The sequence below is a fragment of the Amaranthus tricolor genome, chromosome 9 (assembly GCF_026212465.1).
Source record: "Amaranthus tricolor cultivar Red isolate AtriRed21 chromosome 9, ASM2621246v1, whole genome shotgun sequence".
Lineage (NCBI taxonomy): Eukaryota > Viridiplantae > Streptophyta > Magnoliopsida > Caryophyllales > Amaranthaceae > Amaranthus > Amaranthus tricolor.
The window spans coordinates 29,137,391-29,164,521 of NC_080055.1; the positions used below are offsets into that span (position 1 = coordinate 29,137,391).

Below are 27,131 nucleotides of genomic sequence, written 5' to 3' on the forward strand. Positions count from 1 at the left end.
TAATGGAAATTAATTTGAATAATTTGTTGTTTATATATATGAAGTTGCAGATGATGTTTACAAATATACATATTCATAAGAGAATCCAATATACATATCAAGTTATCAACATAGAGTACCTCTTTGCATCCTTTCAACATCGATCGAGATGCATTACGAGGTTTATTGATCTATATGAGGTTACATGTAATGACTTAATTCGTGGTTATTCGTTCTTCTTCACTTTCCATTTACCAACATCTCCGCAGTAAGGCTGAACGTTGTACGCGTACTGTTGGAGAACGGAAAACACAACCATCTCTAAGCACACTAAAATGTTCTGAATCCCTTCCTCGATATGTTCAACATCCAACCAAGAATAACTAGATCGGATTATACCCACAGCAGCCAACATCTCGAGAACAATTCCCTGCCAATGACCAACATATGAGACTCGGCAACATTAGTTAGCACATGTCTGAAATCAGGCAAATGATCCGGATCGTAGGCAATATCCTAACATTGGTAGGATCGACTAATTTAAGTAAACATTTAATTAATGTAAATACAATTTAAACCACATGTATCATAATTTGTTAACGACCGTACAATATCCAAGAGTAAAAATAAGTGACGAAATTACCTGCCAAAAGCAGAAGAAGACAATTCCCTTGATGCACAAAAACTTAGCTAGCGGTTTGTGTGGTGCAAGTTCCTTATCAAAAACATGGTAAAAGACCACCAAAGAATATAAAGCGAGCGATACTGAAACATTAAGTACGATAGTGAAAACCCAGCTGATGGGAGATGAGTACCACCCGAGAAGTTGTAAAGCTATCATTAACAGGGAGCATATCGGGCGAATGATGACAAATTGCCATGTCCAAAGCTTCAGAAGCTTCAGTGTATGGTGATCCAAGCGAACAGTACGAGGCTGCAATAGCAAACCACATCAACATCAATACATCATAATAGGGAAATGTAGCCGTTAGGCTAAGATTACGGAGGATTGTAAGCAATCTATTCCTTAACATGCTCCTTCAAAATGGAAGATCGAAAGGAAAGTGCAATCTTGGAGAACTATGAATGAGGACGAGCATCGGCATAGTTGGAGCCTAGAGGATAGAATTTTCCATGGTCTAGTTGTTATGGAGAGGCGGTTGAGGGCGGAGTTGAAACAATTGAAGGATTTGCAGATTGGAGGGTATATTAAAGTGTTTAAAGGTTTTATGATGACAATAAAAATAAAATTGGGTTTCATGATGAGGAATACAAAAGAGGGTTATTTTTAAAATTTTGCATTTGTTTAACATGAGGATTGAGGGTTTGAGAAAAAAAAGATTTTCTGTCAAGCAGGTGAAGGAGATTATAATAAGGAGAGTGTGGAGTTCCTCCATTTTTTGAAGATAAATGGGTCGGAGTTTTATCTTTTGTTATTGATGGAGTGTGAGATTGTAGAGAGAGTACTGATGGCAAGTTTGAGATTCAAGGGAGTGAGATTCAGCGGTTGAATACATAAATTGGAGATAAATGGTTGAGTTAGTAGTGAGATAATCACTACTACCATCAAGGGAGGGAGATCAAGTTATTGAACAATTAAATTGAAAAAACATAGTTGAGTTTGTTGTCAATCACTCAATTGACCGCTGATTGCAAACAAATATCAACAATTTCACATAAAATAAGAAGCGCAAATGATTCAATAACCCATTTTATCATAGTCCAGCGTAATTTAAAACCAAAGGACTACAAATTTTTGGCTCCTTTGAGAATGGAATAACGAAAAAAACAGTATTAACTTTAATTTGCAGTCATGACATTCAGTTTTTTATGATACAATCAACAATCAGTGCTCGAATCAAAACAAACGGCTAATAAACTCACCTGGAAAAATGTCATTGGAAATGAATGGTGGATTTCTCTTCCTTTGATTTCATCTGGCACCATATTTTTGCTGATGGATATATTCAAGTAACTATACATTAAAGCCATAAATTTGGCAATAACCTGCATATAATTTATTGGTAGTACAATATTGGTTGTTGAGCAAACAAATCACATGTTAAATAGGAGTCAACTGAGAAGAAATTTTACCAAAGCCTCGTAACATTCCTTGATTGATTCCAAAAACATGAAAAATGCCTTGCTGCCACGAAAATCCGACAGACCCGCAAAAGAGACCGCAGCATATATGGGAGCCATGAGGATAATGATTATAATAGCCTTCTGCTCCTTGGGGTTCTTCCAGTAATACAGATGCTGCGATAGAAGTTGTATTGTGAAATGCAGTGTGAATAATACACAGCACGCACATCCCATAAGGATAATTTGGCCAGGATTCATTTTGGTAAAATCAAACATCTTGTAGATTTACAAGAAATCAGACAGCAAACCTGAAAGGGAGAATATATAATTGTAAGGACGAAAGTTCAGATTCATGTTACTCTTATAATAACAAACAAAAGCAGTGGCATTACGGAAACTAGAGTTGTTCAAAACAGACCCGATGACTCGACCTTCAAACTGAACCCGATTTGACCCAACTTAAAAATGATGTACAATTATATGAAAAACAATACTCCTTGCTTTCAAAACTCAAAACAACGGCTAAATATTTACTCCGTTTTAAGATTTGAAGGGCAGCATATTCCTCTTTTGAAATTTCTAAATAAGTGCAACAATTCCGGTTTGGTGGATTTGATATTTATGCCCACCCATGTCCTACCGAGTTAGGACCAAATCCCTCCCCTCTAATAATCACTATAAAGCATCAGAAATGTTGAAACTTGGAAGATTGCACTCAGCTTCTACTAGTAGTTTATTCATTTTGTGCGCCAATATCAAATGTCGCACACAAACACATGAGAAAATATATAGGAAGCACATCTTTAGATGCATGTAATTATTCAACAAAAAGGCTTAACAGAATAAGTACAACCAGACTAATAGAGTTGTGAAACTCCATTGATGAAGTAATAAAAAGAAAAAAAATAACAACTGCAATAATATCACTATTGTAGAACATGTAAAAAGCCCCTTGCCCCAGACATCTTACTTAGCTTCGAACATACTATGCTGTTGTCCTCTTATTTAACTAACTCAGACAGAAAGAATTGTGCAATATGAACTTCACTCTATAGAACTTTGCAACCCTCATCAAGTGACAATTCTCTTATCAATCTTTCCTTTCTACTTCTTAAGGACGTCACATGGGGTAGCCATATTACTATCTTCATCCCATTATTCACCTACTTTAACTCGAAATAATTTGACTCACAAGAGTTAAAGTAAGCAAACCTTTAGAAGGAAATATAATTAGAACTATAAGTTGAAGTGAAACGCGCCCTATACATTAGTTAAATAGCCCAACTAACCCAAATTATGAGAATGAGCTCAAAATCTAACGATTTATGGTTAGAGAATAGAGACACTTAAATTACTTCCAGCAATCTTCTTTTCGCCATTGTAAACACAACTCCCAAATTTTGTAGCAAGGGTATTTCACTTGATACCATCATACTACCTAATTGGACACTTCATAGAAAAACGCGTCCTTTATGGTATGAGTTGCCACTTTCCTACTCTCCCCGGACGTTGCTCATAGTTTTTCAATAGGCGGGATACACCGGGTACGATGATGATGATAGAAAGCTCGTCCAGCCCTCATTGCATTATTAGAAACTCGGTACCCTACTCGGTGCAACCTAGCATCCATGTACTTCTCAATTGTTCCATACTTTTCTACTAGTTTTCAAAATGATTCCTCTCAAGTCTCACCTATATTTAAAATTGAACAAAAGAACTCCAAAATCAGGGGGAAAAACACAAAATTTTAATCATCAAACCTAATTTATTCAAACCAAGAAATAGACTAAAACCCAAGACCTAGAAGATTCTAAATTCAAAGTAGCAACCCCTTTTCACTTAAAAAACACCAAAGTATAAGAGATTCTAAAATTGCAGGAAAATATAATGATTATGAAAAGGAAAATCAAAAGTTCGGAGCTTAACACCTCTGATTATAGAAATAATCCCTACTTCTGTTTAGATTCCGATGTTACAACTTACAAGTATGGTGCTTATGAATAATTGTGGAATACTGATAAAATTTGGAATTCGATTGAAATGAATAATTGAATTGAAAGAACTCACCCTAGAATTTGCAGAATTTGATCGCGTTATCGAATTGGAAATGGTCAAGACTAATCAAAGCAGTCAGTGTCAACTGACGTAAGGGGTCGTTGATTCAGAGATTGTCAAATGCGACGGCGGTCACCGATTCACCGTATTTCTATCCGACTAACCCGTATATACTTAAAGTATTAAAGTCATTAACTATAATCTTAAAATAATTTATTTAATGCGTAATTTGATATAAATTAAAATTAATGATTATTTGTATTATTAATTATTACTGCAAACATATTTCAAATATTTAAGGAGTCACAATGATATTAGAAATTATTTTGATTTAGATTTTTTATTATCAATTTATAAAGTCCACCTAAATTCACAACGTAAAATTTTTAAACAACAAAGAATATTCTTACAGATTGTTCTTATAATCTTATTTTAGATCTAACTTTTAAGATATTCACTTCAATTTAAACCATAAATGTCATGAGTTTTTATTGTTTGAATCAATCTCAAAACAAAGGCACAATTTTTGTTGTTGTGAACAAAATAATACATGTTGGAAGTATTCCTCCAAACCAAGCATATGTTTTTACAAGTTATTAATCTTTTATTATAACTATTACTAAAACAAAACACGACATCTGCACTTTTTAAAATTATTTACGTGTCACAACCTCAACAAAAGTTTTCCTCCTAAAACTTAATGATGATGTCATTGTTATTATGACTAATATTTATATCTCTGACTTTACTACTTTGTAACAATAATATTATTCATATTGATTGATTTTTTACTTTTTAAGTTACATACTTATATTATTAATATATTAGAAAACCATGTATTTTATTTCTTTTTTTTTTCAATTATTTAAAAAAACTTTTTAATATGTCAGAAATTTTAATAAAGTCGTACATTGTACGAGCATTATCTATTAAAAAACTATACAACATGATACATTTGGAATGCTATTAAATACTCTTAAGTTGCATCCTTCTTTATGGGTATGCTTTTTCCCACACCCTAATCATAGTTTTCATAAGCAAAATACATTGAATATGATGAAACAAACCAAGTTCAAGTTTCTACAATATTTGCAAGTGTTTGACCCGAACAACCATGATGTGGCCGCGTTACAGAACCGAGTTTCTATAATGGTGCATTGATCATTGTTTAGACAACAATGCATACAAATAGTTCAAAGAAAATATTCGTGGAGGATGTTTTATCGTCGAGTTTTTTATACTTTTATCTTTCGAATACGCTCTTCATCAAAACTAATAATGAACTAACTCGATCTTTAATCTGTATGAATCATTACTGTTCGTTTGTAATATCACTGTATTCTGCAGCTGCTGAGCATCATCGTTCGTTTTTCTGCTGATGGTCATTCCTCAGGCTGATCCCATGCATCTTGTCACTGTTGTTCGTTGCATGCATCAGCTTGAGTATTTGGTTCTTCGTTCTCCGTCTCATTAAACGTGATCCTGCTCACTTCACTCTGTCAAAAAAAAGAACAAAAATTGAAGATCTCACACGAACCATAACTAATTCTTGGATCAGAGCGTACGTATCAAGAGAGGAACAACTGAAATTTCCGAGATAGGGGGGAGGAGGGGTCTGTTATTTCTTCAACTATGCCATCTCAATGATAAATTGTTTCACAAAAATTGCAGAAACTGAACATAGTTTGACATGATAGTTTATCCAGATTACAAAAAATACATTAGCAACCACCTGTCATTATACTTATTCTTGGTCTGTATCAGGTTTTCGCAACCTTAGTTCATCCTAAACCGGACAAACTGCTATAGGACAAACAAGAGAGCTTACCCAAAAGACTAGCCTATTAGGTGAGAGAGTCCATTTGCCTATAAACCCCACACCAGTTGCATACACAACCGACGTGGGACAAGTCCCATACCTTTTGTTGTAACATAACACAAACCCACCAAGATTCTTTCTTATCATCACAAAGTAATGGCCAATGGAGAAGTAAATGCATCTGATAGCCGTTGGGGCTTCAGGGGTCTGTCTACAAATTTTTAAGCGAGATAGGCTTGCAACGAATGTGGTGAGTCTTATTGAGGCAAAACTGCAAAAGTTTCTTTTTTAGCGAATCCAAAATTTTCATATACTTAAGCGTGTTTTACCTTCCCTCATCTTGATCATATCAAACTCAAGTATAAATGGCAATCTAAAAAGCATAAACATTTTCAGTAGGTAGGCATCAATCAGGGGAATGCTAAAATCAGTTCCCTGAAAAAACCTCCCTTACATTCTTACTAGTAAGAGTGTAAAAAAGCTATGTTACTTGGACTCGGGCACTAATGTTGGATACTAATACGTGTCAAAGTGTCGGATACGTCTAAATATTCAATTTTATGCATAAAATGAAGTGTCTAAGCGCCATACCAATGTCCGAGCATTAAGAATTGGACACATGTAAGTGAAGCAAAATGAAGGGTCCGAGTAACACAGAAAACAAGGACAGCCTGAGCACGGAACAAACTATATTGTAATCAATACCACAAAGATTTAAAACCAAAACACACACATAAAAAAAAACAATAAGGGAAAACTACAAAATGTTGATAGATATACTATAATAAGTATAAAATACCTTTTTATTCACGCCCAAAGCAGATGTGAGTTCATAGAACTTGCGCATAAGCATTTCTTCTTCTACCTAAAAGTTCAATAGGATGATCATCATGAAAAGTCTCACCAGAAAGGGCAACAAAGAAGCTACTACAGCATTATAACATTTCAGAACAGACAATCAAATCCTTCAAAAACGTATCATTACTTTTCATACTAAGGAGCAATTACAACGAATTAAAAGTGATCTTTGTTACTGATGATCTCCCATGTCGATTTGTTCAAATCCATGTAGCCCACCAAATACATTTTGCACTATATGACATGACTTTTTCCAAACCTGAGAGGTAACTCAATACATTTTTGAAATTTTAAGAGAACCTCGTATAAATGAGCTTTTAAACCACAAGGATACCTCGAGATCCCATTAGCAATAGAATTAATATCCATGTTCTTATTTAGAATCATTTTCATGCATAGTTGCATCGCGTAAAGTTCCAAACTCCAAGAATGAACATCTAATAAATTATGAGAAGGAAAGAACTAAGCATACCTGCAGCCTATGCAACTCATGAGCCATCTTTTTATGAGCATCCTCAAGCAACTCATTCTGCTTTTCCAAATGCCTACAAAGGCCAAAACTTGATTCAAAATCAAAAGAATTAAAGAAAATTAAGCTAGCATAATGGAAGATTAATCAATTGGGTGACAAAGATTCCAAAAAAAAACATACTTCAACATCTCTGCAGCATTTTTTGCATCCATGAGGACTTCTAAGAACATAAACAAAGAGGCAATAATCAGCACAAAATTGGATTTTTCATTGAAATATTTGATTATAATTCCATAGGCCCAATTCCTATGACCTTACTTTTACAAAACAGAAATTAAAAGATATTTTTTTTGGTGAAACTGATTTTTAATGATTCCCCAGCTGTCTTTGATCTTTGCAGATCAAAATATCTAAATCACCGAAGATATTTTCTACACAACTGCTTTAGCTAGAGCTGTGACCAATTGGAAAAGTTATGGAGCTGATTGGTAAAAATGAATTGTTGGCTACCGGCTTTTTATTAGAGAAACATAGATAAAAAGCCATAAGCCAATGAAAAAGATCAGAGTAGCTTTCTAGCATTGACTGAAAAGCCATTTACCTAACACTTTTCGACTGTTGATCAAATCAAAAGGCCAAATGGCCAATTGCCAACAAAGTAAAAGTCATTTGCCAAACATTCCCAACAGCAACAATAGAACAATGTTAAATCCTTAATTCCAAGGATATGAATAGGGAATATTGCTACTTAAACTTATTTTTATAGATCACAACTGAATTATGCTAATCAAAATTAATCAAAAAGTTTGGGAGAACAGGGCCTAAGTATGCAAAAAACTAACCAAAATGCCCATTTCAAAGTATTTTTCAAAGAAAACAAAAACTTGTGATGTAAGATCTTCATATTGTGGAAGCAAATTCCAAACAAGACTCAGTTTTCTTCTTATTTCTTTATCTACATTTTCTAAAATTTCACAAGTTATGCTGATGCATATAGGCATTAGGCATATCCATCCCTTTTCTTCAAGATTAGATATACATCATAACATAAGGTTTTAAGGAATTAAAGCTAATACTAGCTAATACTAACTACTGTGAACATATAAGAATCGGGTCTAGTTTATAACTTTCCAGGTTCTGAATTCAATTCTCGCTGTGCTCCCCAATTCCCTCAGCCTACACTATACTAAAAAAATAAACTGAATTGAACATACATGATACAACATAAAGACTAAAACTCACTATACCCAAAGATACACTGAATATACATGATCCAACAAATCACTACTCCCAAAATGAACCTGTAGCACCCCTGAATTTCCAACCCCTTAAACGGAACCAGAAATCGTGAAGGAAGGGAAGAAATTCGGATGTTACAAAAAGAAAAAGGAAAATAATTAAAATAAACGCTAAAGATTAATTAAAAAGATGGGTAAGTGGAAATTTCGGCAACATCTCGGTTAAAACTGAGGGTGTGACAAGGATATATAAGTGATTAACATAACTAAACTAATCTAAGGCCTTTAATGCCTTTCAAAAATACGTCACGACGGATTGAATTATCGTCGGCTTCTCAAATCATCAACTCTAAGGAGGATCATGGTTCCAGTGTTAACGCATCGATTTGACGGATACTAAAGGAGTATTCTAACTATTATACATCCAAAACTACGCAGCGGAACTATGGATCATACAAGGAGCCACATAGCTCCATACGAAAGAAATTATACAATCCCAAAAGAAAACTTTACAAGTAATATAGAAGCTACAAGCATTAGGCAACTTGCACACAATTGTTACGACCGTACTCCGCTCTTTCCCCCAATGCAAAGCAAAAGAAGCTCCTATACCTGTCATGTCAAGCCATGATCCTCCTGCTGCTCAACATATGACCATTGTTAGATGTGTCATAGCAGGAACATCATAGAGAGTCATGGACAAACAACAACGAACACACACACGTCAGTAATTAATGAACTTATAACAATTAGAGTCATTGAACAAAACTATAGACAACGATATAGTATTACAATGACGAGTCTACTCATCTGTCTAAACACCTCTATTTACACATAATTTCTCTTTCAAACTACTAATCTCTCGAAGTATATTCAAAGGTAGTGGATCTTTTCTCTATTCATGGCATAATGACACAGCCAAGGGCGTTATCGGCCACCCGGCGCCCATGGCAAAGTATGAGCTCATGCCCCCTCCAGCTGACCCTATCGGGTCCTACCTTCGGGAAAAACTAACACACTGGGGCACTAAACCAGTGAAGAGGCCACCATATTGGGGTTTGCAAGGTCCGCATGGTAACAACTCGGTCGAGGGGCGGTATCGGCCATTCGGCGCCCAATGACCCAAGCATGCTCATACCCCCTTACGATGGTCCCGTCGGACCTCACCTAGGGGACTACTAAATCAACCGGACATAATCCAATTGAGTCACGCCAACTAATCATAAATCAAGGCTTAATAAGTAGGAAATCACTTCGATACCACACACAACCATGGTACGTTCTCTACTATTTAGAAACCTGTTCTCATAGTCTCCTAATGCTTTCATTCTACTTGCCTGTATCACTATTATGACTATTCACTAGTATGGCTTACTTTATGGCGTTCTATAATTCTAATACGATGCATATAATCATGAAATATGGATAATACTTTGAAACAATGAATATGATAATAATTATTGCGTGTACGTACCTGCAAGCGTCACTGCACGACCAAGAGTTACAAAAATCACCCAACTAAGTTCTACTTTCCTCTTATGAACTGGAAACCTATGCAAGTTAGGAATAAAACTAATAAGCCTAGTTGTCTCCACTTAAGAGCATCTAACATCTACAACAAGCTATCATTCACCCATACAAAGTAACTTCCACTTATTCTAACGCATACCAAACCAATTCATATTACTCAATCTATACTTGTTCATAAGTTATAACATTAACTCAACAATCAAATAAGCTTTTACATCCACTAAACCAAGGATCAAATAAGCTTTCACAACAACAAAGTGTACTTTAAAACCATTTCTTTAAACCTATGGGACTCGAGTAACAACACCATATCACCATGTCATGTCATTAACTAATAACACTTGTACAACAACACTAATGCTAATAACTTGAAATAATATTGATGTTAGTGATAACCTCAAGTTGTCATATAACTGACTACAACATACAAAATTACTTGGCAAAGAACACAAAAAAAACACTTTATTAAAACTAATTTAAAAAAATAATTAAATATAATCGTAAAATCTATAAAAACTATTAAAATATTAAATAATTACGAAATGATCGGACTTGAAACCCGAAATCAACGATGAATACTTTCCAACTATGCAAAATCAAACCATAATTTACCCATCTAATTCCAAAATCAAAATTATAAAACCATCAAATTACGAAATCTAAGTTATCGAACCATCGAATTCCAAAAACCAAAATCAAATCATACTTCAATTTACCTATTGAATTCTAAAACTAACTCATAATTTATGGCTTTAAATTAGGAAATAGGGGAAGTACCTTTGACGGCTTTGAATCAGTCAGAATTCCGATCAGCGCTGAAATGGCGCGGCGACTACGGCGGCGAAGGATGGTCCGTTAGTTAAGACGTGACTTCTTGCGGTAAATAACAGATTGCAAACTAGGCTGCAAGTACCGTGGGGCTCTTCAACTTATACTTGATGGAGAAACAAAGGGTTGTTTGTGTTAATTACTACTCCCAAAATATGGCTTAAAAAAAATAATTCCCACTTTGCATTATTTGGGAAAGTATTTCCCACAATACCGTTTATGTGGAAAATTTAATTTTTTTTTTCAGATAAAATCGCCATCTCAAGTGGCGGTTTGCGTTAACCACAAAAACGCCATCTGAAGTGGCGGTTTGGTCCAGGTAAACCGCCACTTCATGTGGCGGTTTGCTTGTGACTTGATTTTTTTTTTTTTCTTTGCCTTAATTTTTTTTTCTTTCATTTTAAAATAGTGAACGCAATATGCATTAAACTAGTTCAATACCATCTATTCCATAATAATCAATTACGAACCGGCTTGTTCTGAAAAAAATAATTATGAAACTAATGCAAAGATATATTACAATTATGGAAACTCATACAAGAAGTTCAAGTCGTATAAGAATATACAAAGCTTGTTAAACTACAACCCCCGACCCCTTTTGTTTTGCACACCGGTCGATGAGATGGTGTGAACTCGTCAACCTCCGCTACTGGGCCCGGCATCGCCATGATCGCTGAAACATACATAAGTGTTATAAAAATCATTTAAATATTATCAGATTCAACATGTTGTTACAAAATTTAAAAAAAAAACATACTTTGTTGACCTTCGAGGGCATGTTTTCTTATTATGACCACTACATCCACAAAAGGTACACGAGTTACGAGGACGCGTCAACGGTGCATCCATTTCGTTCCGTATACGAGTTGATCGCGGACGACCCTTTGCACGCTTCGTTGAGGGATCTGGAACAACTGTAGGACCATTCCAAGGATCGCAAGTGAACATGTCTGGAACGGGCATGAAAGACTTCTTATATGTCGATACGTATTTTGTAGTGCGAAATGAAGGGTCCACAAAAGCATCGTACGATATGTTACGAGCTCGACATACTGCAAGAATATGTGAGCACGGTAACTTGAAGATGGTTGGTTTCTGACATGTGCATGATGTTGCTGTGAGGTCAACCATGTAGGATTTTCCACCTTTTCCTGCTATCCTATTGCCACAACCAGTGGTGACCTCGAATATCCCACGCACTGTGTCATATATCCTAACATCATGAAAGCGTGCTTTTTCAGCATTCTTATCAATCGTATCACTTGGTTTCTTCGCATACACATGTCCACTGTCTAATCTGCTTCTCCCTAAATCCCTCCTTGTGGCAAAGTATTCGTTTACCCGGTAGAATGTCATCCTAACTAATGAAGTGATTGGGAGTGACCTGGCCCCTTTCATAACACCGTTGAACGCTTCAGACATGTTTGTAGTTCTCACTCCATATCGATGCCCACTGTCATGAATCAAAGTCCATTGGCGCTCGGGAATAGAACCATCCACTAAGTACTTGTACGCGTCCTCATTAAGCTCTTTAAGGCGATTCATGTAGAAATTATACTTCCGAATCTTTGTCTGTTCAGAAGCTTTTCCAAATAAGTTTTTAACTGCTATGTTTTTAAACTTCTTATGCACGTTTGAAGCTAGATGACGTTTACAAAACCGATGGAATGCATATGGTTCTTCCCAACCTTTTCCAACTCTGTTCATTGCATGCAAAATTCCCTTGTGACGATCAGATATAACACATAAGCCGTCTCTCTTAGTGACATAATGCCTTATACAATCCAAGAACCAAGATGGGAATGTAGTTGATTAGTTTAGTTGAATGAGAGGAATTGTATATTTGAAGTAAATGAGAGTGAATAAAATTTTTTTTTTAAGCAAAAACAAGAGCAGCAGCCACGAAGATGCAAAGAGGAATAAGAAATGCAGTGAACAACTCGAAGCTGATGTTTTGTACTGCTACAAAACCGCCACTTCAAGTGGCGGTTTACCCAATTTTTTTTATTTTTTTTTTTAAAAAAATTACCAAACCGCCATTTCATCTGGCGATTTTCTTCAATTCCCTAAACAAAACCGCTACCTCAAGTAGCGGTTATATTAAAAATAAAAAAAAAAAATTTCAAATTAATCCTACGTGGACGGTAAAGTGGGAATTACTTTCCCATTTTAAGGAAAGTGGGAATTAATTTTTTATTTTGCAATATTGTGGGAATTAATCCCAATTAATAACAAAGATAAAAATGACTATGTGAATATTAGAGTTCATAAACGGAATGCCGAATGGTATTAAATTGGGTGGATGAAATTATAACACAGTTAAAATGTGACATCAAAAGAAAAAAGTGAGTAATTGTTAAACGATCTCTCTTGAGAGACCGTCTTTTCTAGAGAGGGTTCTCAAAAGCCCAGCCCATTATGTTAATTTTAAAAAAAAACTGACGCGCACGTATAATTGTAATGTGAAAAGTCGCATAATATATTTGGAGTTATAATATAATATATATGAGAATATAACAACATATATTTATAGTTATAGCATATTATATTCGGGGTTATAACATAATATATAGTTCAGTATATAATGGTCTGTGTTTGAGGGTATAATAATTTTTATAACACCAAATATATTATGTCACAACACCAAATGTATGTTGTTATAACTCCATATATATTATATTATTACTTTAAATATACATTGTTAGAATTCTAAATATATTATGTTATAACGCCAAATATATTATGTTATAACCACAAATATATGTTGTTATAACCCCATATATATTATGTTATAACCTCAAATATATATATATTATTATAACTTCAAATATATTATGCTATAATTCAAAATAAATTATGTTATAAATCTCAAATATATGCTGGTATAATACTAAAGATATTATGTTATAACCCCAAATAAATGTTGTTATAACCCCAAATATATTATGTAACTTTTCACATTACTTACACGCGCACGTCATTTTTTTTTAATTAACATAATAGGCTAGGCTTTTGAGAACCGTCTTTAGAAAAACGGTCAGAAGTAAAAGTTGTTAATTGTTAAAAGATAAAATTGATGCAAAACGAATAACATACCAATATAACACAAATGATGTTGAACGAGTGAATCCAAATTCTAAGGCAGTAAAATAAGAGCAGCTATTGTATGATTGAGGTAGTAAAGTAAAATGTCTCTATCTATTTTAAACCTAATAACAAAGTGTCAATTTAACTTTTAAAATGACATTTTATCTTAAATATTACTCCTATAAAATTAAAATGAATATTTTAAGTACGAAGTACGAAGAAGATGTTTAATTAATTAGCTATTCTTATAAAAAAATATCTTTTAATGAGACAACTTGAATATAAGCATGAGTATTATAAATGAATATTTATGTTTAATTAATTAATTATAGAGTATTTAGCTCTAATTAAGTTATCTCATAGTGACTTTATAATAAAAAACACAAATTTTTGATTGAGAGAGTCTCATGTGATAATATCTCTATCGAATTTGCCTATATATATTTATTAAAATAATTATTTATAATTTTAAAGGAATTAATTATATAAACAAGTTAATTATACGAGTCCCTCTGGTAAAACATTTTAATGCAAAACGAAGTAATAACAAAATAGGAGTACTTAAATAAGAATATTTTTAGTGGACTGTTGGCCTATTCCCATCTCACCGTTGCCCAGGGCCGAGCCTTCACCTGATTCTCAACAGAATTCTTTCACTTAGAACTTAGAAGTATTAGACAGTCAAATTTGTGATTTCAACCAGCCATAAAAACAAATCAATTGTTGGTCCCTCCATTATTTGCCTGATCAAAGTGCTGCGATTTCTACTTTTCTGGGTTCTAATAATTACTTCAAAACAGGTAAAATTTTGATTTTTTGTCCAATTTCTACTACCCTTTTTTTCGATTTTTATGGGTTCTATTTCTGGTAGGAGCTTGTTTTTCTACATGTACTATGACTTGTTTTTACTTATTTTTAATGGGTTTTTGATATCTAGCAATTAATCACACATATCAATATTTTGCAGGTAATTGAAGGCATGAAATTGTTGAATCTATTATGGATTGGTGGGGTTTTCATTGTGTTTCTTCAGCTAATTACTGGGACTTTTTGCTGGGGACAGCATGGACACTATGTTACTTGTAGAATTGCAGAGGTAACACCAAAATAAGTTTCGTTTTGTTGCTTAATTAGTTTTTGTTTAGAGAATTTGTGTGAATTTGGATGAAGTTTTTCAAAAATAAGTGATTTTTGATTGCTGATTGATTTGCAGTTGCTTTGGTTAAGTGACAATATCATAAAAAGACTTGACATGTTTGAATCTTTGTATTATGTTGGTATTGATGATGGCTAATGATCTTAAGTATGGTTATCTTCTAATTGGAATGGTCATTGTAATATAATTCGCCTTGTTAATTCGCTTTTTGAATTCATAATTTGCTCAAACCGACTATAATTGGATTTTTGGATTGGTGATTCGCAAGGAGATTAGTAAATTATGTGACAGTGGGAATGGTGGTTATTGGTTGATGGTTGGTTTGCCATTGCTTTGGTTGATTGACAATAACATAGTAAAAACTGAGCGTGTTTGAATTTTTTGTTGTATCATGTGGTGTTGGAAACGGCTAATGAGAGATGGTTTCTATTACTTTTAATTGAATTTTTGGAGTGGAAAGGGGAGACGACAGCGAGAAACGAACTTAGGATCTTACCCGGGGAAAGTGATACATGCTTCACATGAGTCAAGACCCGATCCTCTTAAATCTTTGTATTACGTGGTGCTAAAGATGGCTAATAAGAGATGTTTTCTATTACCTTGATTGATTTTTCAAGTATTGGTTATCTTTGAATTGGAGTAGTGAAATGGGATAGTGATACAATACCTACCCAAAATACCTTAACCCGAAATCGACCCGATAACCTGAATAAACTCTCATCATCTCATGTCTTGTAATTTAGCTTATTCTAAACAAAGAAGGAATATGGAAAAGAATTGGAAAAACATTAATTAATTTAGGTTTTTCACTTGAATATTCATTTTTCAGGGATTTCTTTCCAAAGATGCCTTGGCTGTAGTGGAAAAACTGCTTCCACAGTCTGCTGAAGGGGAACTAGCTGGTGTGTGCTCTTGGGCTGATTTATTTGCGGTTCGCTCTCACTATTACTGGAGCCGAGCCTTGCATTTTGTTGATACACCTGATTTTCGGTGTAATTACGACTACAACAGTAAGTTCATTCCTGCTTCCTATTTCAGTTTGTTTTTATTTGATTTGCGTTGCTATACCAATACCATAGTTGTTTCTTGATCAAGTTCTGCTTGAGTCCGGTTTTCTAACTGGTGTATGACATGGTCGTTGCAACCTTATCAAAAGAAATACCTAGCCTAACTATATATATATATATATATATATATATATATATATATATATATATTTATATACATATATATATATATATATATATATATATATATATATATATATATATATATATGAATAAAATTTGCGAATTACAACCACCAAAGTATCAAAGTCTACAACGTTCAGGCCAAATCACAGAATTCCGACCACTTAAAACTCAAATTTCAACCACTAAAATAGTCGGAATTATGTGATTTGGCCTGAATGTTGTAGACTTTGATACTTTGGTGGATGTAATTTGCAAAAATAAAACATTGATTCTGTAATCGCAAAAATGCTTAACTTTAAGAGTGTAATTCGCAAATTATTCTACATATATATATGATGAAACCAGAGCCAGAGTCCGGGCAAAAATCACTTTTCTCCAAAAATACGATACCAGGCCATGTCTTTCAAACCCGAGTCCAAGACCCAACCATATCTCTGAGACCCAATCATCTCTTATTTTTCTCTTTGAACTTCTGGACGCCAAACCATGAGATCAATCATGAGACCCGGCCAGGGCCTGTGAAACCCGACCATATCTGGTGACTCCTAGCCTTTGTATTTGTGATCCATTTGCTCCTAAACTCATACCAAACTGCACCAATTTTCCTACAAAACATGTAAGAACACCAAGACATCAGTGTAAAGATTCAATGTCTCTCAAACTGGTTGTTCTTCATTTATTTGTTTTTCTCAAGACCATTAAAAACATCCTGCAGGAGATTGCCATGATTCTTCTGGACGCAAGAATCGATGTGTGACTGGAGCAATCTACAATTACACAGTGCAGTTAACGTCAGCGTGCCATAACCCAGCTTTTGAATCTAGATGTATGAATGCTAATTTCTTATTTCTTCAATCTGCCTTGTATTCTGGGAAATGGGAACTGATGATGTATATCTACAGATAACTTGACCGAGGCTCTCATGTTTTTGTCACATTTTGTTGGTGACGTTCACCAGGTTAGTCTTCTTCCTTGATGCCTTACATTGGAAGTAGAGGTGTTCAAACAGACCGGACGAACCGATATTTACCCAACCTTGTAACCGAACCCGACTTGACCTGCCTTAAAAATGAAATTAAATTTATGAAAAATCAATGTGGATACAAAACCTGATTTTGAACCGACCCGAAAAAATTGATCCGAAATCAACCCGATGACCTGAATGAACATATCTCGTTGGAAGCAATGTATTCTTGATTTGCTTATAATATTGGACCCTTGTAATATCACCCTATATGTGCCTTTGGTGAACACAACTTTCTGCTGCGCTTCTTTTTATACAACATTTCATCACCCTAATCCCATTAACACCTACGCGGGATAAACACGAGTTCAATGTGTTTAACCTTTGCCATTTTGCTTGTGTGTTTGTATTGATCAGTAGCCTTGTGCATACTTGCTTCAATTTTTATATCACAATAATTATTGGAAACATGCAGTTGATTGGGATTTTCTTGTTTGCAGCCTTTACATTGTGGGTTCCTTGGTGATCTAGGTGGGAATAAAATACAACTTCATTGGTACCATAGGAAGGCTAATTTGCACCATGTGAGTATTCTATACAAGGACTTCATATGTCGGGCGATACTCGAGTTGAGGGACTCCCTTCAATCGCGACCTCCTCGTGATGGGGGTATTGGTCTACCTTCTTTTCCACCCTCCGCAGACTCTGTCTTAGGCGGGACCGATTGGGATGATGGTGATAATGATGATGATGATGATGAGTATTCTATGCACGATCTTTTTCCTCCCTACACAGTACACCCTGATATTGTTTTCATTTCAACTACCTGTGTTCTGTTTCAGGTGTGGGATACGGAAATCATTGATACTGCGTTGAAGAGGTTCTATGATTCAGATCTGAACATCATGATAGAAACCGTGCAAAAAAATATTACGGTAAATTCTTGGTTTTTTCGAATGTAATATAAATCTGGTAACAATGAATATTTTCAGTTAATTTGCTAAAAACCATATTTCATTTGCAGAAAGCATTCATTTATCATGTGAAACAATCTGTTTAAACAAAGTAGTCGACTATATATTGTTGAGATCAAGGGCGGAGCAAAAATACACTATAAAATTGAAGGCGTTGTTTGTTTGACATTTTTCGGAATTTTGCGTCCTAAAAGCAAGTAGTTAAACTAAAGCAAAAGCAATGTAAATTTATGTGAACTAATAATTGAGGCTTCTTTTAGGGGGCCTGTCCGGGCGGACACCTTGCACATGCTCAGAAAATTACCCTATGAGATTGGAGTAAACAGAAAATGCTGCTGTCTTTTCCTCTTTGCACAGTCTATGCAGTTTCATTAATTATTACTGCTTCCTACCTCCCATTAATTTGATAACACGAGTAGTGTCACATGATTCACTAATCTCATTGCGAATCGCGAATCAAAAAAGCGAGTTATGGTCGGTTTTGGGCTACTTAGGGTCATTTTGAGCGAATCGGTAATTGAATAAGCGAATGAACTGGCGAATTATGTTACACTGAACACGAGTCATTTAACGTGTATCGTTTTTGATTTTTCAGGAAAATTGGTCCAACTATGTTCAGTCGTGGAAAGAATGTGATGGAAACCGCACAGTTTGTCCTAATCCGTAAGTCTTTTTATTGGGGATATTTGCGTATTTTGCTCGTGAATTTAGCAAGAGCTGTAGAATCTGTAATGTTTCATTCTTCAAAATATAATGAAAAACTAAAAACCATTGCAAAGTGCGTACACTAATAATTTGAATATATCAATATACCTCACCAGACTATTCTTAGAAAAGACGGAAGAGAAAGATTGCGAAACACAAATGAGCGATAACAATTCCTCTGAAAATACTTGATTCAGCTGAGCCGGATTCAACTATTTGGTTGCGTAACCACGCTGTTTTAGCCTTTTAGGGCAATCTATATACTTACAGTAAGTGGAAAATGATAAGAATAACCATTGAATCATGCTTTTGCAGGTATGCATCCGAGAGTGTTAGCCTCGCTTGCAAATATGCTTACAAAAACGCGACACCCGGAAGTGTATTAGAAGGTTAGAGTTAATTACGCGTATTTTCTACTATATGAATGGGAAAAGCGAAGATGATGATTTAGCCTTAGGATATGTTATATACTATATCATGCCCCCCACATGAGAGCCCTTTGAACAAGAAGTGTGAATACAACACAAACTCTTCTTATACCTAACGTTTCATATCTTGTAATGACTGGTGGATGAGATTTGTATTAGAAGGTTAGAGTTAATTCCGCGTAGTTTCTACTATAGGAATGGGAAAAGCGTAAGATGATGATTGTAGCCTTAGGATATGTTATATACTATATCATGCCCCTCACGCAAAAGCCCTTTGAACAAGAATTGTGAATACAATACAGACTTTCCTTATACCTAAAGTTTCATATCTTGTAATGACCGGTGGATGAGATTTGTACAATGACCTGGGCATCTGATTCCATGTCAAGGAACTAATTCAACTAAAAGTTTAAGATTTGTGTTACAGATGACTACTTCCTCTCTCGACTACCCGTAGTAGAAAAGAGGCTGGCTCAAGGCGGGATTCGCTTGGCTGCGACTCTCAACCGTATTTTTGAGTCTTGTGGGCTTATCTCCAACTCAGCAGGACGGGTGCAAGAAGCAAGCTCTGCTTGAGGATACAACCTGTTCAAAAAGAAGCAATACTATATCATTATATGTACTCTTGGTTATCTAAGCTGATTTACTGATACTAATATTAGAAAAGAATAGCGGATCCTAATCTTTTGGGATTAACGCTATGGCATTGTTGTTTTAGTGAGTGGTGACAGACATTATAAAGGAGAGGGTTAGGTGAAAATCAAACCAGAATCTTATTTGAAAAAGCCGTATATTTACTCCAACTGAGACAATATCTGATTCTCCTATTATTTTTAAATCATTCCTTCTACATAGGTTGTAGTCTTAGGGTTATGAATATTATTAGCTATAATTAAATTATTGTAATAATGATTTTATTTGTTAATAATTGATATAAAATATATATTTTATTTGTTTTGCTCATGTCTAAATTTAAATTTTATTATTATATTTCAGTCAAACACATGTATTGTACATTTAAAATGGAGCCATCAATTATTGTCATTAATGGATCATGCATCATGATGATAAGATGCTGATCTAAAAGAATATGCTGAGTTTGCTTGTACAATATAAAAACTTTTTATTTACTCAAAAATGGTTGATGAATGAAACTTGCACTCAATAAAAACTTTTACCAATCTGTCCCACTTATTTCACATTGAGGACTATTCTTTCTATCTTTCTGAGTTTGCACTACAAAACTCAAAAAGCTCTTATATATATATAATTTAAGATCTAAACTCAAAGGGACTGAGAGTATATATATAATAATTATATGGCAACTATAAATACAATACAAGTCTTTCCTTAGCTCATTACAAGTCATTTACTTATTGAGTCTTGTTTTAGGTTTGGAGAGAATATAAATAAACATTATACAAAACTTATTGTTTAGTTGCATAATTATAATTAAGAGTGCTTAATTAGCTTATTATGGTGATTAAGCTTGGAGGTTTTTATCCAATGTGCTCACCCTCATGGAGGTTTTTTTCTTGTCTCATTTATTGTTTGATCTTGATTGTTGGAGTTCAAGCATGGAGCAAAGAAGGTCACATTATGACTTGTAGAATTGCTCAGGTAAGTTACTATTCTAACTCTTTTCCAAATTTAAATATTATTTGTATCATTTGTATCCCATTATAGAAATATAAAATTATAGATAATAATTGCAATTAAGGGTCAATTAGAAATAAACATTTTGTTATTAGGAAAAATTATCCTAAATAATTCAACATTTCACTTATTTACTGCGAATTATCTCACTTTTGAATTATTATCTAATAATTCAACATTTGCTATGTATTTTTTTTATACCTAGTGATTTAAACCACCACAGCCCTACCCCTAAACCATCACATATTCACCCTCTCCCCTCCTACACTGAATATGCTGGGAGCAATTACATACTACTATTAAAAATGAAATTATTAGAAAATAATCAATATAAAAGATTGTTCATAACAAATGTGTGAAAAATTAATTATTTCAATATTTTTTCATTTTAAATTTCACTCTCTTGTTCGTCTTTTTGATTTTATCTTAATATTCCAATTTTGATTACACTATAATTTTCTAAATTAAAGCTACTCATACTATTTTTAGTTTTATTGGTTTGACTTAAGTTTGTTCAATTCATTTTGAAATTGTTGAAAAAGCATTATTTATTTTAAATTAATCTTATTTTGACTAATTTATAATGATTTTACTTCTTTTCACCAATGAATTTATTTTACAAAATCGATCTTTTTACTAATATTATTATTGGTAATTTAATGTGGAGATGCGTCCATACCAATTTGGTTCAAGTTAAAATCCAATTATATAGTTGTATAATTACATCAGTATTTTCAAGTTATAATTATCGACTATCAATCTACATTTTTTCCTCATCAAATTCTAAAAATTTTAGGATTTAAATCCGCAACTTAACTTTAGCCTATGATTAGAAGTTTAGATTAAGTATATAATGTCATTACGACCCATGAATATACGTTTTAAATGTCTCAACTAACTTAATTGATAAAGTTACATGAAAATAAGACCGATAATTTAAAGTTTGAAATTAATGCATGTTATTTTAAAGTACACAAATAAGATAATCGTAATAATTGTAAGGAATTTATTAAGTTAAGCAAAAATCAAATATTTAAAACAGACCCGCCAAAAGTAAAGAAACACCAATATACGCTTGGTGTAACATAATTATATTACGTGCACGATTTAAATAGCCTTGGCTTGAAGTGTAAGCAAACATTTCATGGAACACCACATTTTCTCTTTGGGTAACTACCCTTTCGTAATCCCTACTTGCTTAGCTTTATTTTCCTGGGCTTCTAAGTTTCAATTTTAAAGGACGTATATTATGTTGGAAATATAATGTAATTTTTTTTTTTTAAAAAAAGGAACCATAACTCATTTCTTTTTTTTTAAAATTTATCATATTAATTGATCAAATTAGATATAAAAAAAAATTGTTGTATGAAAAGGTTTCACTGTGAGACGCACTTCAAGTATGGGCTACATAACCCAATTTATATAAATTATGAAAAATAAAAATCTTTTTTTAGGTCGTCTCACTAAGAGATAGTCTCTCATAAGAATAACTATTAGAAAAATAGAAAAAAGAAAGAAGCTGAAATAAGATGAAGAAATTAGTTTGTGCATGTGCAAAATGCGATGGTAAAGATGATGAAAAATAAGAGCGATCAAGCCTAAATAAAAATCCGTTGCATGAAAAAAGTAGTTATTATTATTATTATTATTATTATTATTATTATTATTATAATATGTGGACTGTGGTATATATTTGACAAATATATATAATTTATGGTTAATACAGAATTTGTTGGAGGCAGACGCAGCACATGCTGTAAAAAATTTATTGCCACAAAATTTAGACGGAGATTTATCAGCATTATGTGTATGGCCAGACCAAGTTAGGCATTGGTACAAATATCGCTGGACTAGCCCTCTACATTTCATTGATACTCCTGATAATTCTTGCTCTTTTAATTACAAACGTAAGCATACTTAATCACTTGGGCCCGTTCGGTATCGTTGTAGTTTCTTTTTTTTTTTAAAATTTTTTTTTTTATTTTCAGAGTAGTCTTATGACATATGTGTTATAATAAATTAAAATTAGTTAAATTTATCGACTACATGGTAATTTTGAAAACTTACAACGAAAAAGTGAAAGTCATTTTTCTAGTTTCCTAGCACTTTCGGTTTTTAGTTTAAAAATACTGAAAACTAGAAACAAAAAATGATAATGAACAGATGCTTAATACATTATAGTTACTATTATAACTTTTTTTTTGAATAAATTATAACTTTTTCTTTTGGTTATAGAAAAATGTATTAATCATTTAGTAATTTCACTTATTTTAATAATCATTAATTAATGTTTATTTTATTAGGGGATTGTCATGATGAACATGGTGTTGAAGATATGTGTGTAGCTGGTGCTATTCAAAATTTTACTTCTCAACTTCAACATTATCGTGAAGGAACTTCTGATAGGCGTTGTAAGTTCTCATCTCTTATAATAATTATTGAGTTACTCTTATCATAAGTTATTTTATTTGTGTAACCAGTCATATTAAATTACAAATATTATTTGTTTTTTTTATCTTAGTAATTAATTACATTCAAATGCAGATAATTTGACTGAAGCATTGCTATTCTTGTCACACTTCATGGGAGACATTCATCAGGTTTGAAAGGATTAACAAAATTTCAGTACTCTTATCATAAATGCAATTAATTACTTACTTCCTTTCATAATATTTATTATATTTGATTCTTTTTGTAGATTTTTAGTATAATCCAAGCTTTAGTATCTAAAATTACGCTTTATTAAAAATTATAAAACTTTATGTCAAAATTCTATACATCAAAACAAATATAAAAAAAAATCTTACATGAATATATTTTTATTTCTTTATATCCATAAAAAAATTATGTTTAAATTTTTTCTCTCTATATATAAAATATTTTAAATATAACTGATAATATAAATACTAATTCTTTATTGAGATCGTCTTACTATGAAACGACTTCAATTTGGTCAGTTTAAATTATTTTAAAAAAAATACTTCTTGTATAAGTATAAGTGAATTTAAATGTCATTCATTTTTTTTTATGTTTTTTACTAATGAATTGCTTGTATGGATCCATCCCACAATAAGATGGTCTCATATAAGACTTGTTGTAATATAAAGTAGTTAATTTAATTGTTATGTTATTTTTCACAGCCAATGCATTGCGCACATACAAGTGATGAAGGAGGAAATACTATTGAGCTACGCTGGTTTAGGCATAAATCTAATCTTCATCATGTAAGTTTTTTACTTTTGCTAAATTAATTATATACTCTTCCGTTTAAATGAAATTGCCAATAGTTTTCTCAAAAAACTCGTAAACGCACCCTTCATAGACTTTAATATACGAGTGCGTGATAAAGAGCAGAATACATAATATATCGATTGTGTAACTTTAATCATCAACTTAAGCGAAAGGCAGGATATGCTTTGATTATTATGCATGCTTTACAATGATTTGAACTAGCTAAATGAATTTTAAATCTCTAATTTATGGTTAAATTATTACAATTATAATGGTATTAATTAGGTATGGGATAGAGAGATAGTTCTTACAGCCATGAAGGAATACTATGACAATGACATGGATCTCTTACTACAACACATTCAAGGAAACTTCACTGATGTAAGACTTTCAACCTTATTTTTACATTTTAGGTTTTGCAACATAGATATTTAGTGTGTTTCCAAATAATTGTTCCTCGTTTGACTTTTTTAGTTGGCTTGTTTAACTACTGAGAAGTATTAGTTGATTTGTTGACTTTTAAGCTACATGTATTAGTCGAGTTTTTAGAAAAGTTTTTAGTAAAATTAGGTATTGATTGTTAGTTGTTTATTGGCTTAAAAATCAGATTTTCAGCTGACTGAAAAATCATTTATTAAATACATTTTTTTGGTTTTTTGACCAACAAAAGCCCAAAATCAAAAATCAACCAAACAGCCGACCTAAAAGTCGTTTACCAAACAGTACATGTATATTATCATAATGATAATTAATTAATTATAATTATAATATATATCAGTAATTTAATTTAATTATTATTTTATCACAGGGAATATGGTCAGATGATGTCTCACATTGGACAGATTGTAACAATCTTCATGCATGTGTAACCAAGTAATACAGCTGTTTAAGTCAATTTTTTATATTTACAGTTATTTAGTTCTTTTAATTTTACAATATTTAACTTTAAAAATTCTCACATGTAAATGTAAATGTTCTACTTATAGAAAAAATAGCTTTTGATATATCAATCATTTTAAAACAAGTTTTCCCACTCTTGTTATAGATATGCCACTGAGAGCATAAACATAGCATGTAAATGGGGCTACAAAGATGCTGAGCCCGGTGTAACTCTTTCAGGTAACTAATATTTATTTAGTATATTTACAATCTTTTATTAGTTACTAAACATATTTCTAAGCCAATATCTTTTAGGGCCCACTACACCGTATAAGAAATCAACTCATCTAAAAACAAGTTAATGATCTTTTCATATATGGTATTAAATATTCCATTTGAAATGATCGGGTTGAATAAAATTTAAACTCGTGTCAATATATTACATTGACTTATAATATATACCATATTAAAGAACCAATTAATTACTTAAAATTTAATAAAATATATTAATTATGAATTTTAGTATACATTCCTAGTGAGAAATTCTATTTTATTTTCGCTTAAAGTCCATATAATATCAAGCCCGACCCTAAACGCCTAACAAACCTTTGAAAAATTGTTTTTCTTATTATTATTATTTTTTTTTATAATTTATAAACTCAATTCGATTCTGAAAGCAACCTCTTTTCTTCTTTAACTACTCTTATGATAGATCGAGTAATTAAATTACGTGCTAACAATTTTGTAATTGTGATATTTTTTTAGATGATTACTTTAATTCAAGGTTGCCTTTCGTGATGAAACGAATTGCACAAGGAGGAGTTAGATTAGCCATGATTTTGAACAATGTATTCAACCATGGACATGAAGCAATGGCAACAGCTACATAAGCAATTAACCCAATCATCATCAAAACAAAGATTTCTTAACATATTCTTTTGTTAACTTACGTGATTCTTTCTTTGGCCGCATTATTCTTTATAGATATGATTTATAGTTTTTTTATTTCTCTTCAAACCCTAATCATAATTTCTATGAGTGGGATCCACTGAATATGATATGATTTTTTATTTTCTCATATGTTTAGCATCTAATGATAAAAAATATTAACATTTTATGTTCAAATTTATGTATTTTAAATTTATGATTAGACCAAATTGTTGTACAATTTAGATTCATGTATTTAGTAGAAATTTGTAATTTAACTCATTTGTTAATGTACACATTCCTAGTTTTACCCTTCTTTTATCTTTGGTTCTTTTATTTTTTGCTTTTTAACTTTATATTTTGCAGTTTTTCAATATTTATGGTTATCTTGTTTCAATTTTAACCATTAGTATTAATAAAATGTATTTTGAATTGAAATATATAGGATCTTAATTATTAGACTCAAAATTTTAAATTAAAACTGAATTCTATAAAATCAAAATAATGTCAATTCATCCTATTTTTCTATTTTAATCCATTTTAGTAAATTTGTTCTACTTTATTTATGAAATATGACATCATAACTTTTATTCTTTATATTATTTTTTATTTTTAAATATTTCACTACGTTAATCTACTATATTTGATGTTTAGTATCCGTGCCAAAAATAAATAATACTAAATAATTGAGACAAAAAAAATTATTTTTTTAATTTTTTAATCTAAATATTATTCTGTTTCACCTAACATCACTAGTCAAAGATAGATGCCATTTCTTACTTTAGCAGCTCATCAATTTCTATTCTCTTTCTCTTCCGCCGCTTCTTTGTTTCTTTACCTTTATGGTACATTTAAAATACATTTATTAGTATACTTTTAAGAATAAAATATTTTTTTTCTAGTTTTGTCTATTTTAACTATAACAATATTTCTAGACTTCTAGTACATAAGAATATCATATAAAAGTAGGTATAAATAATGGGTCTTAAATTCAATTATACTTTGTTTTACATCTGATGATCCATTTAAAACTCTAAAATTATAAAAATTCAATTGAAATTTAATTC

The 27,131-nt window shown here is 32.4% G+C and overlaps 5 protein-coding genes across 13 annotated transcripts; 2 read left to right on the forward strand and 3 right to left on the reverse strand.

The window, feature by feature from the left end:
• Positions 1 to 9: 9 nt before the first annotated feature.
• LOC130823540 (uncharacterized) lies at positions 10 to 4,299 on the reverse strand. 3 transcript variants are annotated; one of them, XM_057688177.1, is made up of 5 exons: positions 4,132 to 4,299; positions 2,074 to 2,372; positions 1,864 to 1,986; positions 623 to 913; positions 10 to 409 (listed from the first exon to the last, which is right to left on the reverse strand). In XM_057688177.1, the coding sequence occupies exons 2-5, from the start codon at positions 2,338 to 2,340 to the stop codon at positions 206 to 208; spliced, it is 885 nt and encodes a 294-aa protein (XP_057544160.1). In that variant the 5' UTR covers positions 2,341 to 2,372; positions 4,132 to 4,299; the 3' UTR covers positions 10 to 205. The 3 variants fall into 3 exon arrangements, with proteins under 3 accessions (XP_057544160.1, XP_057544158.1, XP_057544159.1); XM_057688175.1 differs by having other exon boundaries at positions 3,993 to 4,282; XM_057688176.1 differs by having other exon boundaries at positions 4,048 to 4,275.
• A 781-nt stretch (positions 4,300 to 5,080) lies between these two features.
• On the reverse strand, positions 5,081 to 10,983 carry LOC130823541 (uncharacterized). 6 transcript variants are annotated; one of them, XM_057688180.1, is made up of 7 exons: positions 10,814 to 10,983; positions 9,981 to 10,057; positions 9,119 to 9,145; positions 7,449 to 7,488; positions 7,269 to 7,341; positions 6,738 to 6,803; positions 5,081 to 5,615 (listed from the first exon to the last, which is right to left on the reverse strand). In XM_057688180.1, exons 3-7 carry the CDS (start codon positions 9,123 to 9,125, stop codon positions 5,532 to 5,534), a joined length of 270 nt encoding a protein of 89 aa, XP_057544163.1. In that variant the 5' UTR covers positions 9,126 to 9,145; positions 9,981 to 10,057; positions 10,814 to 10,983; the 3' UTR covers positions 5,081 to 5,531. The 6 variants fall into 6 exon arrangements, with proteins under 6 accessions (XP_057544163.1, XP_057544166.1, XP_057544164.1 ...); XM_057688183.1 differs by having other exon boundaries at positions 9,020 to 9,145; XM_057688181.1 differs by having other exon boundaries at positions 9,119 to 9,142; positions 10,814 to 10,982.
• Positions 10,984 to 11,394: 411 nt separating this feature from the next.
• LOC130823473 (uncharacterized) lies at positions 11,395 to 12,286 on the reverse strand. Its single transcript, XM_057688090.1, has 2 exons — positions 11,622 to 12,286; positions 11,395 to 11,537 (listed from the first exon to the last, which is right to left on the reverse strand). Exons 1-2 carry the CDS (start codon positions 12,284 to 12,286, stop codon positions 11,501 to 11,503), a joined length of 702 nt encoding a protein of 233 aa, XP_057544073.1. The 3' UTR covers positions 11,395 to 11,500.
• A 2,244-nt stretch (positions 12,287 to 14,530) lies between these two features.
• Positions 14,531 to 20,321, forward strand: LOC130823542 (endonuclease 4-like). Of its 2 annotated transcripts, XM_057688186.1 has the most exons (10): positions 14,534 to 14,751; positions 14,919 to 15,047; positions 15,937 to 16,117; positions 17,016 to 17,126; positions 17,203 to 17,258; positions 17,765 to 17,848; positions 18,107 to 18,199; positions 18,834 to 18,901; positions 19,259 to 19,332; positions 19,799 to 20,321. In XM_057688186.1, the coding sequence occupies exons 2-10, from the start codon at positions 14,931 to 14,933 to the stop codon at positions 19,945 to 19,947; spliced, it is 933 nt and encodes a 310-aa protein (XP_057544169.1). In that variant the 5' UTR covers positions 14,534 to 14,751; positions 14,919 to 14,930; the 3' UTR covers positions 19,948 to 20,321. The 2 variants fall into 2 exon arrangements, with proteins under 2 accessions (XP_057544168.1, XP_057544169.1); XM_057688185.1 differs by having other exon boundaries at positions 14,531 to 14,751; positions 17,765 to 18,199.
• A 395-nt stretch (positions 20,322 to 20,716) lies between these two features.
• On the forward strand, positions 20,717 to 26,377 carry LOC130823543 (endonuclease 1). The gene is made up of 9 exons (XM_057688187.1): positions 20,717 to 20,991; positions 22,754 to 22,934; positions 23,331 to 23,438; positions 23,572 to 23,627; positions 24,168 to 24,251; positions 24,544 to 24,639; positions 25,067 to 25,131; positions 25,304 to 25,377; positions 25,903 to 26,377. Exons 1-9 carry the CDS (start codon positions 20,848 to 20,850, stop codon positions 26,025 to 26,027), a joined length of 933 nt encoding a protein of 310 aa, XP_057544170.1. The 5' UTR covers positions 20,717 to 20,847; the 3' UTR covers positions 26,028 to 26,377.
• The last annotated feature ends 754 nt before the right edge of the window (positions 26,378 to 27,131 follow it).